This window comes from Salmo trutta, chromosome 15 (assembly GCF_901001165.1).
Source record: "Salmo trutta chromosome 15, fSalTru1.1, whole genome shotgun sequence".
NCBI lineage: Eukaryota > Metazoa > Chordata > Actinopteri > Salmoniformes > Salmonidae > Salmo > Salmo trutta.
In genome coordinates, this window is record NC_042971.1 from 36,587,860 (window position 1) to 36,606,359 (window position 18,500).

Consider the following 18,500-nt stretch of genomic DNA (forward strand, 5'->3'; position numbering starts at 1 on the left):
TGACGGCCTAGGAACGGTGGGTTAACTGCCTTGTTCAGGGGCAGAACGACAGATTTTTACCTTGTCAGCTCGGGGATTCAATCTTGCAACCTTACGGTTAACTAGTCCAACGCTCTAACCACCTGCTTTACATTGCACGCCACGAGGAGCCTGCCTGTTACGCAAATGCAGTAAGAAGTCAAGGTAAGTTGCTAGCTAGCATTAAACGTATCTTATAAAAAACAATCAATCATAATCACTAGTTAAACTAGTAATATCATCAACCATGTGTAGTTATCTAGCCTGTCCTGCGTTGCATATAATCGCTTAGGTACACGTTGCTCCAACCATAAACGTCAATGCCTTTCTTAAAATCAATACACAAGTATATATTTTTAAACCTGCATATTCAGTTAATATTGCCTGCTAACATGAATTTCTTTTAACTAGGGAAAATGTGTCACTTCTCTTGCAAACAGAGTCAGGGTATATGCAGCAGTTTGGGCCGCCTGGCACGTTGCGAACTGTGAAGACTATTTCTTCCTAACAAAGACAGCCGACTTCGCCAAACGGGGATGATTTAACAAAAGCGCATTTGCGAAAAAAAGTACAATCGTTGCACGACTGTACCTAACCATCAATGCCTTTCTTAAAATCAGTACACAGAAGTATATATTTTTTAAACCTGCATATTTAGCTAAAAGAAATCCACGTTAGCAGGCAATATTAACCAGGTGAAATTGTGTCATTTTGCGTTCATTGCAAGCAGAGTCAGGGTGTATGCAACAGTTTGGGCCGCCTGGCTCGTTGCGAACTAATTTGCCAGAATTTTACGTAATTATGACATAACATTGAAGGTTGTGCAATGTAACAGCAATATTTAGACTTAGGGATGCCACCCGTTAGATAAAATACGGAACAGTTCCGTATTTCACTGACAGGAAAAAAGTTTTGTTTTCGAGATGATAGGTCATTAATATGGTCGAATCCGGAAACTAAGGCTCATATTTCTGTGTGTTATTATGTTAAAATTAAGTCTGATTTGATAGAGCAGTCTGACTGAGCGATGGTAGGCAGCAGCAGGCTCGTAAGCATTCATTCAAAACAGCACTTTTGTTCGTTTTGCCAGCAGCCCTTCGCAATGCATTGCGCTGTTTATGACTTCAAGCCTATCAACTCCCAAGATGAGGCTGGTGTAACCGATGTGAAATGGCTAGCTAGTTAGCCGGGTGCGCACTAATAGCGTTTCAAACGTCACTCGCTCTGAGACTTGGAGTAGTTGTTTCCATTGCTGTGGATGGGTAACGCTGCTTCAAGGGTGGCTGTTGTCGATGTGTTCCTGGTTTGAGCCCAGGTAGAAGCGAGGAGAGGGACGGAAGCTATACTGTTACACTGGCAATACTAAAGTGCCTATAAGAACATCCAATAGTCAAAGGTATATGAAATACAAATCGTAGAGAGAGAAATAGTCCTATAATAACTACAACCTAAAACATCTTACCTGGGAATATTGAAGACTCATGTTAAAAGAAACCACCAGCTTTCATATGTTCTGAGCAAGGAACTTAAAACGTTAGCTTTTTTTACATGGCGCATATTGCACTTTTACTTTCTTCTCCAACACTTTGTTTTTGCATTATTTAAACCAAATTGAACATGTTTCATTATTTATTTGAGGCTAAATTGATTGATGTATTATATTAAAGTTAAAATAAGTGTTCATTCAGTATTGTTGTAATTGTCATTATTACAAACAAAAAAAATTAAAACAATAAACATTTTTTTTTTTAAATAATAAAAATCAGACGATTAATCGGCATCGGCTTTTTCTGGTCATCCAATAATCAGTATCGGTGTTGAAAAATCATAATCGGTCGACCTCTATTACAGACGGTAGGCAATTAAGGTCACAGTTATGAAAACTTTGGACACTAAAGAGGCCTTTCTACTGACTCTGAAAAACAACAAACGAAAGATGCCCAAGGTCCCTGCTCATCTGCGTGAACGTGCCTTAGGCATGCTGCAAGGAGGCATGAGGACTGCACGTGGCCAGGGCAATAAATTGCAATGTCCGTACCGTGAGACCCCTAAGACAGCGCTACAGGGAGACAGGATGGACAGCTGATCGTCCTCGCAGTGGCAGACCACATGTAACACCACCTGCACAGGATCAGTACATCCGAACATCACACCTGCGGGACAGATACAGGATGGCAACAACAACTGCCCGAGTTACACCAGGAACGCACAATCCCTCCATCAGTGCTCAGACTGTCCTCGATAGGCTGAGAGAGGCTGGACTGAGTGCTTGCAGGCCTGTTGTAAGGCAGGTCCTCACCAGACATCACCGGCAACAACGTCGCCTATGGGCACAAACCCACCGTCGCTGGACCAGACAGGACTGGCAAATAGTGCTCTTCACTGACGAGTCGCGGTTTTGTCACACCGGGGATGATGGTCAGATTTGCGTTTATCGTCAAAGGAATGAGCGTTACATCGAGGCCTGTACTCTGGAGCAGGATCGATTTGGAGGTGGAGGGTCCGTCATGGTCTGGGGCGGTGTGTCACAGCATCATCGGACTGAGCTTGTTGTCATTGTAGGCAATCTCAACGCTGTGCGTTACAGGGAAGACATCCTCCTCCCTCATGTGGTACCCTTCCTGCAGGCTCATCCTGACATGACAATGCCACCAGCCATACTGCTCATTCTGAGCATGATTTCCTGCAAGACAGGAATGTCAGTGTTCTGCCATGGCCAGCGAAGAGCCCGGATCTCAATCCCATTGAGCACGTCTGGGACCTGTTGGATCAGAGGGCTAGGGCCATTCCCCCCAGAAATTGCAGGTACCTTGGTGGAACATCTCACAGCAAGAACTGGAAAACCTGGTGAGCAGTCCATGAGGAGGAGATGCACTGCAGTACTTAATGCAGCTGGTGGCCACACCAGATACCGACTGTTACTTTTGATTTTGACCCCCCCTTCGTTCAGGGACACATTATTACATTTTTGTTAGTCACGTCTGTGGAACTTGTTCAGTTTTTGTCTCAGTTGTGTAAATATTTGTATGAACATAAGATTCAACATGCTAAGTTTGCTGAAAACAAACGCAGTTGATAGTGAGAGGACGTTTCTTCTTTTGCTGAGTTTATATATTATTTATTTGGCAAATTGGCTTAGTCTCATAGTGAGGAGTCAATAAAACGTTGCTAGATTCATAAGCATTTTTTGCAATTCTGAAATGTATTGGAATAAATATCACTAAAGTATTAAACTAGCTAGCCAGCTATGGGTAACTGTAGCTAGCTACCTGACAGGAGGGCTACCTAGCTATGTTAGCTTACTAGGTACATTAATAGCTTTAGGTTGGTTATTTTTAAGCTCAACTTCAAGATTTGCAACAAGGACCTTGCCTCTCCGATCATCACTCTCCCTCGCTTGGGCAAGGGACATTTACGGTACACTCGGACGTGACGATGTAAAACGACATTCAAGGGCTGAGGGTTTAGGGCAGAGGGCTGTCTACTTTGAGTTTGAAACACAGCCATGGATTGTGTGCGTGTGTGCCATTCAGAGTGTGAATGGACAAGACAACATTTAAGTGCCTTTGAACATGGTATGGTAGTAGGTGTCAGGCGCACTGATTTGAGTGTGTCAAGAACTGCAACACTGCTGGGTTTTTCACACTCAACAGTTTCCTGTGTGTATCAACAATGGTCCACCATCCAAAAGAAATCCAGTCAACGACGAATTGAGGCTGTTGAGGGCAACTCACTATTAGGAAGGTGTTCTTAATGTTTCGCATACTGGGTCCAGTAAAGAGGGCACAGTTCCAGGTCCATCTGTGATGTGAGGGGGACAAGTAATTAGCTAGTCACAGCTGCTGTGACGTGGGGCTGGCGACCAAGGCTGAGGCAAGGCTAACCCCGGCCAGGGGTCAACGCCAGGCTAGCAGGGTCATAGCAAAAGTCAAATGTCACAGGCTAGGCCAACGCTGTGGGAGTCAGTCGGTCCCCCACTGAATCTCCGGAATTATTCAAGTGCCCGTCAATTTTTAAAGTAGGCCTAGATGGGCTGTTTTAAATCAAATTGTATTTGTCACATGTGCCAAATACAACAAGTGCAGGCATCACCATGAAATGCTTACTTACAAGCCCTTAACCAACAGTGGAGTTCAAGAAGAGTTAAGAATATATTTACCAAATAAACTAAAAAGTAACACAAAATAACAATAACGAGGCAATATACAGGGGGTACCGGTACCGAGTCAATGTGCGGGGGTACAGGTTAGTCGAGGTAATTTGTACATGTAGGTAGGGATGAAGTGACTATGCATACAGTTGAAGTCGGAAGTTTACATACACCTTAGCCAAATACATTTCAACTCAGTTTCACAATTCTTGACATTTAATCCTAGTAAAAATTCCCCAGTCTTAGGTCAGTTAGGATCACCACATTATTTTAAGAATGTGAAATGTCAGAATAATAGTAGAGTGATTTAATTCAGCTTTTATTTATTTCATCACATTCCCAGTGAGTCAGAAGTTTACATACACTCAATTAGTATTTGGTAGCATTGCCTTTAAATTGTTTAACTTGGGTCAAACGTTTAAGGGTAGCCTTCCACAAGCTTCCCACAATAAGTTGGGTGAAGTTTGGCCCATTCCTCCTGACAGAGCTCGTGTAACCGAGTCAGGTTTGTAGGCCTCCTTGCTCGCACAAGTTTTCAGTTCTGCCCACAAATTTTCTATGGGATTGAGGTCAGGGCTTTGTGATGGCCACTCCAATACCTTAACTTTGTTGTCCTTAAGCCATTTTGCCACAACTTTGGAAGTATGCTTGGGGTCATTGTCCATTTGGAAGACCCATTTGTGACCAAGCGTTAACTTCCTGACTGATGTCTTGAGATGTTGCTTCAATATATCCACATACATGGCATCATGAGGTAAGAAAATGTATTTTGTGAAGTGCACCAGTCCCTCCTGCAGCAAAGCACCCCCACAACATGAAGCTGCCACCTCCATGCTTCACTGTTGGGATGGTGTTCTTTGGCTTGCAAGCCTCCCCCTTTTCCCTCCAAACATATCGATGGTCATTATGGCCAAACAGTTCTGTTTTAGTTTCATCAGACCAGAGGACATTTCTCCAAAAAGTACGATCTTTGTCCCCATGTGCAATTGCAAACCGTAGTCTGGCTTTTTTATGTCGATTTTGGAGCAGTGGCTTCTTCCTTGCTGAGCGGCCTTTCAGGTTATGTCGATATAGGACTCGTTTTAGTGGATATAGATACTTTTGTGCCTGTTTCCTCCAGCATCTTCACAAGGTCCTTTGTTGTTGTTCTGGGATAGATTTGTACTTTTCGCACCAAAGTACATTAATCTCTAGGAGACAGAATGCATCTCCTTCCTGAGCGGTATGATGGCTGCGTGGTCCCATGGTGTTTATACTTGCGTGCAATTGTTTGTACAAATGAACGTGGTACCTTCAGGCGTTTGGAAATTGCTACCAATGATGAACCGGACTTGTGGAGGTCTACAATTTTTTTCTGAGGTCTTTGCGGATTTATTTTGATTTTCCCATGATGTCAAGCAAAGAGGCACTGAGTTTGAAGGTAGGCCTTGAAATACATCCACAGGTACACCTCCAATTGACTCAAATTATGTCAATTAGCCTATCAGAAGCTTCTAAAGCCATGCCATCATTTTCTGGAACTTTCCAAGCTGGTTAAAGGCACAGTCAACTTAGTGTATGTAAACTTGTGGCCCACTAGAAATGTGATGCAGTGAATTATAAGTGAAATAATCTGTCTGTAAACAATAGTTGGAAAAATTACTTGTGTCATACACAAAGTAGATGTCCTAACCGACTTGCCAAAACTATAGTTTGTTAACAAGAAATTTGTGGAGTGGTTGAAAAACGAGTTTTAATGACTCCAACCTAAGTGTATGTAAACTTCCGATTCCAACTGTAGATAATAAACAGCGAGTAGCAGCAGTGTACAAAACAAAGGGGGGGGGGGTGTCAATGTAAATAGTCCAGTGGCCATTTCATTAATTGTTCAGCAGTCTTATGGCTTGGGGGTAGAAGCTGTTAAGGAGCCTTTTGGTCCTAGACTTGGTGCTCCGGTACCGCTTGCCGTGCGGTAGCAGAGAAAACTGTCTGTGACTGGAGTCTCTGACAGTTTTTTGGGCTTTCCTCTGACACCGCCTATTATATAGGTCCTGGATGGCAGGAAGCTTGGCCCCAGTGATGTACTGGCCGTACACACTACCCTCTGTAGCGCCTTACGGTCAGAGGCCGAGCAGTTGCCATATCAGGCGGTGATGCAACCGGTCAGGATGCTCTCAATGGCGTAGCTGTAGAACTTTATGAGGATCTGGGGACCAATGCCAAATCTTTTCAGTCTCCTGAGGGGGAAAAGGTGTTGTCGAGCCCTCTTCACAACAGTCTTGGTGTGTTTGGAACATGATAGTTCGTTGGTGATTTGGACACCAATGAACTTCAAACTCTCGGCCCACTCCACTAAAGCCCCGTCGATGTTAATTGGGGCCTGTTCGGCTGTCTCATCGTTGTCGATGATCAGGCCTACCACTGTTGTATCGTTAGCAAACTTAATGATGGTGTTGGAGTCGTGTTTGGCCACGCAGTCGTGGGTGAACAGGGAGTACAGGAGAAGACTAAGTACACACCCCTGAGGGGCCCCAGTGTTCAGGATCAGCAATCACAGTTTAGTGGGCTACTGATAACATTTGGTAGTTGAACAGTAGCGTAATGGTACTTCCTTTTTGCCTGTACATTTTGTGTGAATAACCATAGATTTGGAAGATGTTTTTGAGTTTCATTTTCCATATTACACATCTATTACGGTTAAAATGCCAAACTCCACTGTCAGTTGTTGTTGGTGTGTCTCAGTGAGCAGCAGCACTGACCTCCTGTCCAGACTTGGCAGAGTTCTCTGCAGATGAGTGTAGGGACTCGATCTCCCCCTCGATCATGGCTGCCTCTAAACACTCGTGCAGGTCCTTAAAGCCATTCACCTGCAGAGGGTACTGCCCGAACATCTCTGTGTTCTCAAACTTCTTTCCTGTGAGGAAGGGAACAGGAGCACAGAAATGTAAATTACATTTATGTACCTCACACTAACAGTTGTGGCCATAACCAACAACTAATTAAAGAAGCACTGGGATTTGGTAGAGGCAGTTGAACCCGATTATGCAGTACTACTCCTCCGAGGTGCGGTCCCAAGGCCTAGCCCGAGCTTGCTTGCGAGCACGTGCCATATGGGGAGGCTAGGGAGAAAGTGGTCCAGGCGTGTGAGAGAGAGGAGAGACCCAATTCAAAGTAATTTATCAGCCAGGTCTGGTTTCAAATAGGATTTGTTTCGTTTCAAATACTTAAAGCATTTGATTGAGCCTGCCTGGGATGCCAGATGGGCAGGGTTTATACCTTTTCCATTGGTCCATTGCGCCAGGTAAGCTCAACCAAACAAAGAAGACAAATAACATTTGAACCCAGATGTGGCCATCACATCCACTAACTGACTAAATACAGCACAGCTTTCTGCATTTGCAGAGCCTCAGCCGACTCACTGCACTGACTACAGCACCTGAGTGCTGACTGACCAGGGAAAAAAAAAACAGAACCCAGGGAGTGGAGAAGGAAAGCTAGCGGACATGCAAATGAGGCATTAAGGTCATAAGAAGAGCAGAAGCTGCCCCAGCTTTGTATCCGGCGGTTCTGAGCCAGTATTGTCATGCATAATAAGCACAATGTCAATCAGACGTCAAGGTCCTCCAGGATCAATGCTCTGCAGCCCCGGTACTTTTACATGTGCCACATCTCATTAAAGATGACCTCTTGGATCTTAAGCACAACAAATTCGTAACATATTTCTTTACAGTCTAAGATGTTGGGGGGGCTAAGCTGACATATGGAATTGTGTTAAGATGGATCATTTAGCTATTTGATTTTGAATTTTAGGAGCCCTTTACATATACAAAAAAATATATATAACACATTCCTAAAAGGCAAAAAGGACAGTCAAAAAATAAATTCTAAGAAACAAGGTTTGAAGTGTCTGTCCTATATCTAGGAGATATTTAACCCCTTTTTTTGGGGTAGGCACAAAACTACCTTCATACTTCCATAAAAAATGTTAAACTTGTACCGGTTACCTTCAGACGATTCTTGTGACACTTGTGTGAGAACAGTATCGTGTTCGTGAGAGTGGTCATAACAGTTTGTAGGTCAAACTGTTCGGACGCTACAGACATTTTCGTGAGAAGACCGATTTCTGGGACATTGCATGGTCTGACAAACACCGCTCTAGCTCTGCCACCCTCCACCACAGATGCGGAAGTGCGACACTGGCGGCGGATGCAGTGGATTGAGATGCCTCCAATGCAAAAAAAACACACCTCTCTAGGTGGATTTGGATTCGCAATATAAATCATACGAATTGCACAAAAAAAGGACGAACATATCATACGAAATGGATGACCTAGTACACAATTTAATGACATAGTACACAAAAACAGGGCTCGTGAGTACCACTTTCAAAACTACTGGCTGAAATTATACAAATGTTTGAGAGTGCATCTTTAAAACAAGGTCACCTTTCACTACCTTTCCCTCTCTCATTGCTGCTACTGCTACAGACGGCTGAGCCTCGTCTCTCTATCACTCTCCAATCATCTATCCTCCTACACCAGGGGCGTTCTAACATGTTTGCTTCCCTCTCTTACCTTCCAGAACCCCCACAGCCTGGAAGCGGCCATAGAACAGCTCAACCATTGGGTTCTTTGGCTTCTCGCCCTCTCTGGGAACGGAAAGAGGTCAGAATCAAAACACACACTCATTGGGGTGTCAGCACGCATGCACACACACGTGGAAGAGGATGTTTAGGCCTCTAAGCTATGTGAACAATGATCCTAGCCCCTTTTGCACAGGTACCTTCATAAAATGCTTACTAAATTCACTACGGTACATACTGTATGAAAACACAGAGAGGGCATGTGTCCCATTGTCCCCTAGGAGGATTAATCACAGTGTGTGTTTCATGTGCTTTTATAGACATATCATGTGTGTGACATTAGCGAGGTGTTTTTCCATACCTGTCCTCCTCTGCCTTCATCTGGAAGGCATCCTCCAACCAGTCCAACAGCTTGTGTGTAAACTCACTGACATCCTGCTGTTCCGGGAACACAGAGAGAAACAGACCAATTACAACACTACTTACAAGCAGCACACAAAGACAAACCAATTAGAAAGCTGCTTTCAGGGCACAACATAGAGAGACCGGACAATTAGAACAATGCTTTAAGGGCAACTGTCAGTAGTGAAGAGTTTACACAGGCTCCAACTATACCCAGCAGCACAGGTCCAATCACTTAAAATCACTGTAGAATATAATAGGCCTAGAACTCCTAGACCTAGAGAAGTTAGCCAAGGTTTAAACATGGAAAGGAGGTAAGTGGGATTATACTGAGGGACTCGTAAATTGCTAAAGTCAATTTATATTCCCCCAGTTGGGTCAAATGTAATTGTTAGGCCTCAAAAGCAACCAACAGCCCAGAGGATCCTTTCAGAGGGCGCAATGGACGTCTGTATTGGGGTCAACGCTTCTCTAACCCCAGACACACGAAGGGGCAAGAGCAGAGCGGACTACAGACATTACTGATGAGTACAGTGGTCAGGCGCCGACCTCACAGGACCTTAACAGAAACATTAGCTCAGCATTATCAGGTTTTGGGGGGCAGACACTGAACAGTTTAGGGACTGTGTCATATTACCATTACATTACAGCATATTAGCATAAAGGAGCTCATCGTGGTCTAGGGATTAACATTATAGACAAGCGTGGTTGATGGTGTCAGGGGAGGGCCTGGTGTTCCAACTTCCGCTGTTTCACTGGGCCTTTTTACCCTTGCTGACTCAGCCAAATAGTTAAGGGAGGGGTCGGTCCTCTGCCAAAGAGACAAGGGACAATGGGAAGGTAGGAGAGAATTCTAAATCATGTATTTACCAACTGACAAAACAATGGTATCTTGGTCGCTTAAAAAAAAAAAAGACATACATATCTGATATACACTATATACACAAAGTAAGTGGACACCCCTTCAAATTAGTAGATTTGGCTATTTCAGCCACACCCTTTGCTGACAGGTGTATAAAAAAAGCACTTTTGTTTTTACAAAAGACAAACAAATGGCAGTAGAATGGCCTTTCTGAAGAGCTCAGTGACATTCAACATGGCACGGTCATAGAATGCCACCTTTCCAACAATTTAGTTAGTCAGATTTCTGCCCTGCTAGAGCTGCCCCGGTCAACTGTAAGTGCTGTTATTGTGAAGTGGAAACGTCTAGGAGCAACAACGTCTCAGTCGCGAAGTGGTAGGCCACACAAGCTCACAGAACGGGACCGCCGAGTGCTGAAGTGTGTCGCAACCACACTCACTACCGAGTTCCAAACTGCCTCTGGAAGCAACGTCAGCACAAGAACTGTTCGTCAGTAGCTTCATGAAATGGGTTTCCATGACCGAGCAGCTGCCTAAGATAACTATGCGCAATGCCAAGCGTTGGCTGGAGTGGTGTAAAGCTCGCCGCCATTGGACTCTGGAGCAGCGGAAGCGCATTCTCTGGAGTGATCAATCACACTTCACCATAGGGCAGTCCGATAGACGAATCTGGGTTTGGTGGATCCCAGGAGAACCTGCACCAATGCATAGTGCCAATAGTAAATTTTGATGGAGGAATAATGATCAGTTTATTTTTTTATTTTCATGGTTTCAGGATAGGCCCCTTAGTTCCAATTAAGGGAAATCTTAATGCTACAGCATACAATGACATTCTAGACAATTCTGTGTTTCCAACTTTGTGGCAACAGTTTGGGGAAGGCTCTTTCCTGTTTCAGTATGACAATGGCCCCCTGCACAAAGCGAAGTCCAATGGTTTGTCGAGATCGGTGTGGAAGAACTTTGCTGGCCTGCACAGAGCCTTGACCTCAACCCCCATTGAACACCTTTGGGATGAATTGGAACTCCAACTGCTCGTGGTTGGATGGAAGCAAGTCCCCACAGCAATATTTCAACAACTAGTGGAACATTATAGCAGCAAAAGAGGGACAAACTCCATGTTAATGCCCATGATTTTGGAATGAGATGTTCGAAGAGCAGGTGTCCACATACTTTTGGTAATGTAGTGTACATTAGACATTGTTCTACTGGAGTAGAATAACCACATTCAAATTGATTGCTCAATAAGAGCATTTGCTGCAGTCAGACATTTATTTTACAGCATGCCCCTGTAGCCCTGTCCATGTACCCCATAGCTACACTTGCTGGATCAAATAATACACTGAATTTGATCACACCAGATGTCTGGATGACTATGGATGGCATAGCTGGCTTCATAAATAATTTTGTCTTGCCTTGCCACTGTGCTGTTGCTTGCTTTTTGAGGGGTCTAGGTTGGGTTACTGTAAAGCACTTTGTGACAACTGTTTATGTAAAAAAGGCATTATAAATACATTTGAAGGGTAGAGTGATAACTAGGAGGTTTACCTGCTGAGACTCGCTGGACTTGAAGGCGTCCTTGAGGATCTCAACGGCGCGCGATGGGTCTACGTACTTCCTCTTAGAACCCACCATGAGTGAGAAAAGGTTCCTCAGCTCCTGCATGAAGGGCAGGTTCCTGTGCTCCTAAGGAACGACAACAGGAACAACACACACAGGGGCGTTAGTTACCATGACAACTCGCCTTCTAGAGTAAGGGAATAATGGTTTCCAAATCACAGTCATATTCCAGAGTTTTAATGTTAACAATTTTTCAGATCGTAGAGACTGCATTGAGAAGTAATACTATTATAATATTTTCACATTCAGTGCTTTATGATGGTGGTAGTGTGCCTATCAAAATATGAAGAACGGGTATGTCCCCAGTTTATGTGAGGGAATGTGTTTTTCTGTTGGATCCTAGCGATGCTTAGCTGACCCAGTAAATCTGAGCTGGTGCTGATGTGAGATGTGACAACCAGAGGATGTCCTCCACTGCTCTATATACAGTAGGACACTGACTGGATGGCTGCACCACAACTACTGGCAATGAATCAATGAGTTATAAATTACACACTAAGCCTATGGTAGGTGTTAAAAGCAAAGAGCAAAGCCTTGCTTCGAAGTCGAACCTTGTTGACAGAAAAGAGCAGATTAAAAGAAAACTAGGTGCTCGGTACTCGAGGGTTGCAGCTATTGATGACAGGTTAGGGTCTAAGCCCTAAAAGGTCTGAGGATGGGAGCCCTTCTGTCGAAAAACGGTAAAAAAGGGGCAATATTACCATTTGCCCCTCGAGACGCCGTAGCAACAACATAGCCAGAAACTCTTCCTCAAAATAGTCCAAATTTCTCAAGTCAAAAAATGTGCAGGAAAACTAGTCTTCTCTCTTTGAATGAAAACAAACACTTCATGTTCCACTCCTACTAGGAGTAGTACTGTTGACCAATCACCGACGAAGGTGGGTAGACTTTGGTTACTGAACTTTGACTTGCCTTAAGAAAAAATTATTGCACGAACAGCTGAAAAAAAAACCTGCCCGAAGACCGAGACGAACAAAAACATCAAGATTTCGGGCATAATGCGCAAACTGTTTAGACTGTCGCTATATGGCAACAGCAGCAGAGGCTTATCCCAGATTAGCGGATGTGCGCTAACCATTAACCCAATGGAGTGCTCCATGGGAAGCGGGTGGGAGGAACGTGCTGTGCAGATAAGATCGCAGTTGTGGAAACCAATGAGGAAAAGACTGCAGCTGCTGCAGAGAGAGAAGGGGGGGGGGTGCTAAATAGACAGAGCAGTCAGGGGGAGCGTGAACCACTGGAACCTGAGGGGAAATCAGATCACATGCTGCAACCAAATAGAGATGTTGCACAGTGAGGGTATTGATTTTGCAACCCAGAGAGTCGAGCCTCTCTTCAGATGGCCACTGCCCAGCTCAGAGGCTAACAGGAATGATAGCTGTCCAGCTGAGGGCCATGGATCTCAAAGTCAGGAGAGAGCTAACCGGACCTTTCCCCAGCTATCGCCTATAGGGTTTAACATATGTTCCTAACAGAAGGGGAGTTTTTCAGTGCCACCATCTCTGTAGCGTATTGGTCCGGGGGATTTGACCTAAGCTTCACTGCTGAGAGTTGATATGAGTTGTCTGGGTGAGTGGAGGACGATAGGTGGTTCACCTTCTGGTTGCGAGGCAGGTCCTGGACTCTGGCAGGAGGGGAGTAATGCAGCACCAGCCTCTGGAACTCCAGCAGGTTGAACAGAGACTAGAAACAAACAGATAGAAACCAGTCAGCTTTCTTGAATAACTTTAATTTAGCTTTGAACCAGCACTAAACATTTGTGCACTATCAAAAGAGGTCATGCATGTTGCTGTACAGTGAGGTAGTCAACAGCTGTTTTACTATGGATGTTATTACACTGTTGCTGCTAGCTGGAATGCTGTATGGGTATGATGGATTACAGAAGAATGTTAGAGTTCGAAGTTACGAACCAAACTTCCATACCTTTTGATAAAAGGATTAAATAATTAGTAAAGGAGAATGATTAGTGAAGTTGTCACTTCATTTTATCACCTGCTTTCATTGAATCTCTAATTGCGGTTAGAGACCGAACTGAAATGTGTGACTGCTGTCTCCTTAAGGAGTCCCATTACACACAGGCAGACAGGGACCATCCAGTGTTCATTCAGAATATGTCAGCTCACTTTACCCTCTACCAGGGGGTCTATACATTAACAACGTAATCCATACCTTATGATGGGGAGGGCTAGTCTTTCCAAGTCTCTCTAGAAAGAGCTCTACATCTATGCCATAAGAGGATGAGGGTCAAGGCCTATATTGAATACATTACATTGATATAGGATGTTTAGCAGAGTCAAAATGGAAGGTGTGTGTTTATCCCCACCTGGATGACGGCGCTGAACCAGCAGGTGTTGCCCACGTTCTTGAGCCCGACGGGGCAGTTCTCCATCCTTTTCCTGTCGTGAGGGTTGGGCGAGTCACTCCACACCTCCGTGTGTGTCCGCTTCAGGCTTGCCTTGTTCTCCGCTATGCTGGCCTCCAGAACTCTGCAAAGAGTACAACAAGTTAAAGAAAACACTTTCATCAAAAGGATATTTTATTATTTCAAAGCCCTAACAACGTCAATAAAGCATATTAGCGAAACTGCTCAGCTACTTGCTCAGCCTGATCCCCTCAAATGCGCAGATCGTTGACATTTTTCCACTCAAACACTCCCTGAACGCTCCTCCTCTCCCCTCAGCCCAGCTGATGGTGTGACGGTGGTGTACCTGCTGATGGCTTGCTCCTCGTCGGTGATGCCCGTCTCCCTGAAGGCCCGGCTGGACTCCTCCAGGCTGAGAGCGATAGCCCTCTGAAGGTCATCCTTATCATCACCAGTCAGGTCAATCACGTCTAAAACAACACATACGTACAACTCCTTACTTACATTACTTAGACCTTCTTCATAACATAACTCAAGTTTTTCACACCAATCTTCCACTGACAACAATTTACGATTTACACTTAAAGTTAAGTACTCCAAGTTAAAATCCAACCCCTACTGATTTTATAATCCCAGTCATGCTGCGGTGTTTCACAGACAGACTGAGAGGAAAGGGCAGACAGACAATATCCTTTTTTATCCCAGCTTAAAAGACCACAAAGAGAAGAGGAGAGCTTAAAATTTGGTGCAGTAGCCTATAATATTAGACAAACCTATAAAAAGACTAAGGTGAGTCATCATCAGAATAGTAAATAGAGCAAAAGGTTTTCTCAGTTCTATTGACTGGGTTAAATTATAGGTCATGTGTCAAACTCATTCCACGGAGGGCCGAGTGTCTGCTGGTTTTTGCTCCACCCTCGTACTCGATTGATGAATTAAGGTCACTAATTAGTAAGGAACTCCGCTCACATGGTTGTCTAGCTATTAACTGAAAGAAAAAACAAAAACCTGCAGACACTCTGCCCTCCGTGGAAGGAGTTTGTCACCCCTGTTATAGGTTGTTTTCCTTATTTGACACATATCCAAAGGAGTGAGTAAGTTCATTAAATCAGGCCATTCCTGCATGAAAGTCAAAAGGGGCATATCAGCATATGGTGTTCTCCGGTGTTCCCGAACGGAGAAGGATATACCTCTGCAGTAAAGGCAGGACTTCTCATGCCCATCTCAGAAAATTCCACAGAGATGACATCTCTTAATTTCAACAAAGTAACTCCTTGTCTCACATGAGAACCAGGAGGCATCCTACTAAGAGCCATCCCACAGATCTTTATACAATGCTAAATGCTTACTTCGAGCTTCAATACGAAACTAAATGGGAACGATTTGCAAAATATGATAAAATATAATTAGGGGAGACAGTAATGTTATTCATTCACATACAGTGCATTCAGAAAGTATTCAGAACCCTTGACTTTTTCCACATTTTGTTACGTTACAGCCTTATTATAAAATGTATTAAATAAATGTTTCCTCATCAAACATCACAATACCCCATAAAAACACAGTGAAAACAGGTTTTTAATAAATGGTTGCACACACACAAATTGCCTTATTTACATAAGTATTTAGACCCTTTGCTAGGAGACTCGAAATTGAGCTCAGATGCATCCTGTTTCCATTGATCATGCTTGAGTGGTTTCTACAATTCAATTGATTGGACATGATTTGGACAGGCACAAAACGGTCTATATAAGTCCCAGAGTTGACAGTGCATGTCAAAACCAAGCCATGAGGTCGAAGGAATTGTCCGCAGAGCGCCGAGACAGGTATTTAATCCATTTAAGAATAAGGCTGTAACATAAGAAAATGTGGAAAAAGTCAAGGGGTCTGAATACTTTCCGAATGTACTGTATATAATGGGTTTGAGGTCTACAGATTTTTTCTTATGCACACACCAGAGATGAGGTAGGTAGTGGTACTCACTGGTAACTCCCTGGCTAGGGACTGCCCCGGGCAGTGCTGGGTGAGGTAAGTACTCACTAGTGTCTGCCTGGCTGCCCACGCTGATGTATCTGTCGTTGCCCACCTGGGTGGTCTGGTAGTAGGCAGCCTCATCCTGCTGGGGCACCTTGGCATTCTTCTCTGTCAGAAAGGCCACCGCCTCCGCCAGGTCTCCATTACTGACCTGCAGGGATAGCAGGGTTAGAGCTCTACTGTCAGAGACTGGTTTAGATGTAGACTGTCAACACTTATTCTGGGAGATCAATAAAGCTGATGAACTGGGTGAAAATAAGCAATTTCCAGAACTCCCACTGGAGATTTCCGAACATAAAAATCGGTAACATTTCAAATTGTGTCAAACCATTTTGAAATGCATTCCTGAAAATCAATATTCGCTATATGGTCTGGCAGTATCAGTCAGCCAGAACATATAATGGTATCTATGTGCTCCCCATATTGTACAGTCTTCCTATTTAGCTATATGCCTAAGTATGCTGCAGAGCTGTCTGATTAAATCATTTTACTAGTTCTTCAAAGTAGATAAGGCATACTTTCACAAACTGTCTCGATCCCTGTCGTTGCGGTCTATGCGGTCTGTGTGCATCTAGCCCAATGACTGTACAATCTAGCCTAAGGTAGCAGGTGTAAAAGTGTATCCGTCCAGAGATCTGTACAGAATGTCTCCGCCCTAACAATGGGGGGAGTCGTCCCAAAGGCAGGAGACAAACTTACAGTGGGGGAAAAAAGTATTTGATCCCCTGCTGATTTTGTACGTTTGCCCACTGATAAAGAAAGGATCGGTCTATAATTTTAATGGTAGGTTTATTTGAACAGTGAGAGACAGAATAACAACAAAAATATCCAGAAAAACACATGTCAAAAATGTTATAAATTGATTTACAATTTAATGAGGGAAATTAGTATTTGACCCCCTCTCAAATCAGAAAGATTTCTGGCTCCCAGGTGTCTTTTATACAGGTAACGAGCTGAGATTAGGAGCACACTCTTAAAGGGAGTGCTCCTAACCACAGCTTGTTACCTGTAAAAAAGACATGTCCACATAAGCAATCAATCAATCAGATTCCAAACTCTCCACCATGGCCAAGACCAAAGAGCTCTCCAAGGATGTCAGGGACAAGATTGTAGACCTACACAAGGCTGGAATGGGCTACAAGACCATCGCCAAGCAGCTTGGTGAGAAGGTGACAACATTTGGTGCGATTATTCACAAATGGAAGAAACACAAAAGAACTGTCAACATCCCTCGGCCTGGGGCTCCATGCAAGATCTCACCTCGTGGGGTTGCAATGATCATGAGAACGGTGAGGAATCAGCCCAGAACTACACAGGAGGATCTTGTCAATGATCTCAAGGCAGCTGGGACCATTGTCACCAAGAAAACAATTGATAACACACTACGCCGTGAAGGACTGAAATCCTGCAGCGCCCGCAAGGTCCCCCTGCTCAAGAATACATTTACATGCCCGCCTGAAGTTTGCCAATGAACATCTGAATGATTCAGAGGACAACTGGTGAAAGTGTTGTGGCTAGATGAGACCAAAATGGTGCTCTTTGACATCAACTCAACTCGCCGTGTTTGGAGGAGGAGGAATGCTGCCTATGACCCCAAGAACACCATCTCCACCATCAAACATGGAGGTGGAAACATTATGCTTTGGGGGTGTTTTTCTGCTAAGGGGACAGGACAACTTCACCGCATCATTTGACGGGGCCATGTACTGTCAAATCTTGGGTGAGAACCTCCTTCCCTCAGCCAGGGCATTGAAAATGGGTCGTGGATAGGTATTCCAGCATGACAATGACCCAAAACACACGGCCAAGGCAACAAAGGAGTAACTCAAGAAGAAGCACATTAAGGTCCTGGAGTGGCCTAGCCAGTCTCCAGACCTTAATCCCATAGAAAATCTGTGGAGGGAGCTGAAGGTTCAAGTTGCCAAACGTCAGCCTCGAAACCTTAATGACTTGGAGAAGATCTGCAAAGAGGAGTGGGACAAAATCCCTCCTGAGATGTGTGCAAACCTGGTGGCCAACGACAAGAAACGTCTGACCTCTGTGATTGCCAACAAGGGTTTTGCCACAAAGTACTAAGTCATGTTTTGCAGAGGGGTCAAATACTTATTTCCCTCATTAAAATGGAAATAATTTTATAACATTTTTGACATGCGTTTTCTGGGTTTTTGTTGTTGTTATTCTGTCTCTCACTGTTCATATAAACCTACCATTAAAATGATAGACTGATTATTTCTTTGTAAGTGGGCAAACGTACAAAATCAGCAGGGGATCAAATACTTTTTCCCCCCCACTGTAGGTCCAAATTAAGCCAATATAAACTCAATGGGCTTATTATGGACAGATTTTGGCGAGTGAAACCACTCGCTTTGCCTCTTCCACCGTAATCTGTCACTCTGTCTGAGCCTGAAAAAAACTGGTGCAATGGATTAGGGTCATTGTAGTTAATTACCACGTTTCTGTGCTGAACTAGGTTGGATATTTGCTAAATGAAAACT

At 44.0% G+C, this 18,500-nt stretch overlaps 1 protein-coding gene across 6 annotated transcripts in view; it reads right to left on the minus strand.

Annotated features, from left to right (window-relative positions):
* LOC115148905 (ubiquitin carboxyl-terminal hydrolase 25) overlaps positions 1 to 18,500 on the minus strand; it is a 45,717-nt gene that overhangs the window by 22,210 nt on the left and 5,007 nt on the right. For 3 of the 6 annotated variants that reach the window (XM_029691205.1, XM_029691203.1, XM_029691207.1), the window contains exons 3-10: positions 15,955 to 16,156; positions 14,318 to 14,441; positions 13,933 to 14,095; positions 13,206 to 13,292; positions 11,538 to 11,675; positions 9,091 to 9,167; positions 8,722 to 8,795; positions 6,907 to 7,061 (exon numbers count right to left, since the gene is read on the minus strand). In XM_029691205.1, the coding sequence (XP_029547065.1) occupies positions 6,907 to 7,061; positions 8,722 to 8,795; positions 9,091 to 9,167; positions 11,538 to 11,675; positions 13,206 to 13,292; positions 13,933 to 14,095; positions 14,318 to 14,441; positions 15,955 to 16,156 (1,020 nt within the window). The remainder of the gene's footprint in view (positions 1 to 6,906; positions 7,062 to 8,721; positions 8,796 to 9,090; positions 9,168 to 11,537; positions 11,676 to 13,205; positions 13,293 to 13,932; positions 14,096 to 14,317; positions 14,442 to 15,954; positions 16,157 to 18,500) is intronic. The other 3 variants (XM_029691206.1, XM_029691208.1, XM_029691204.1) reach the window with 2 other exon arrangements.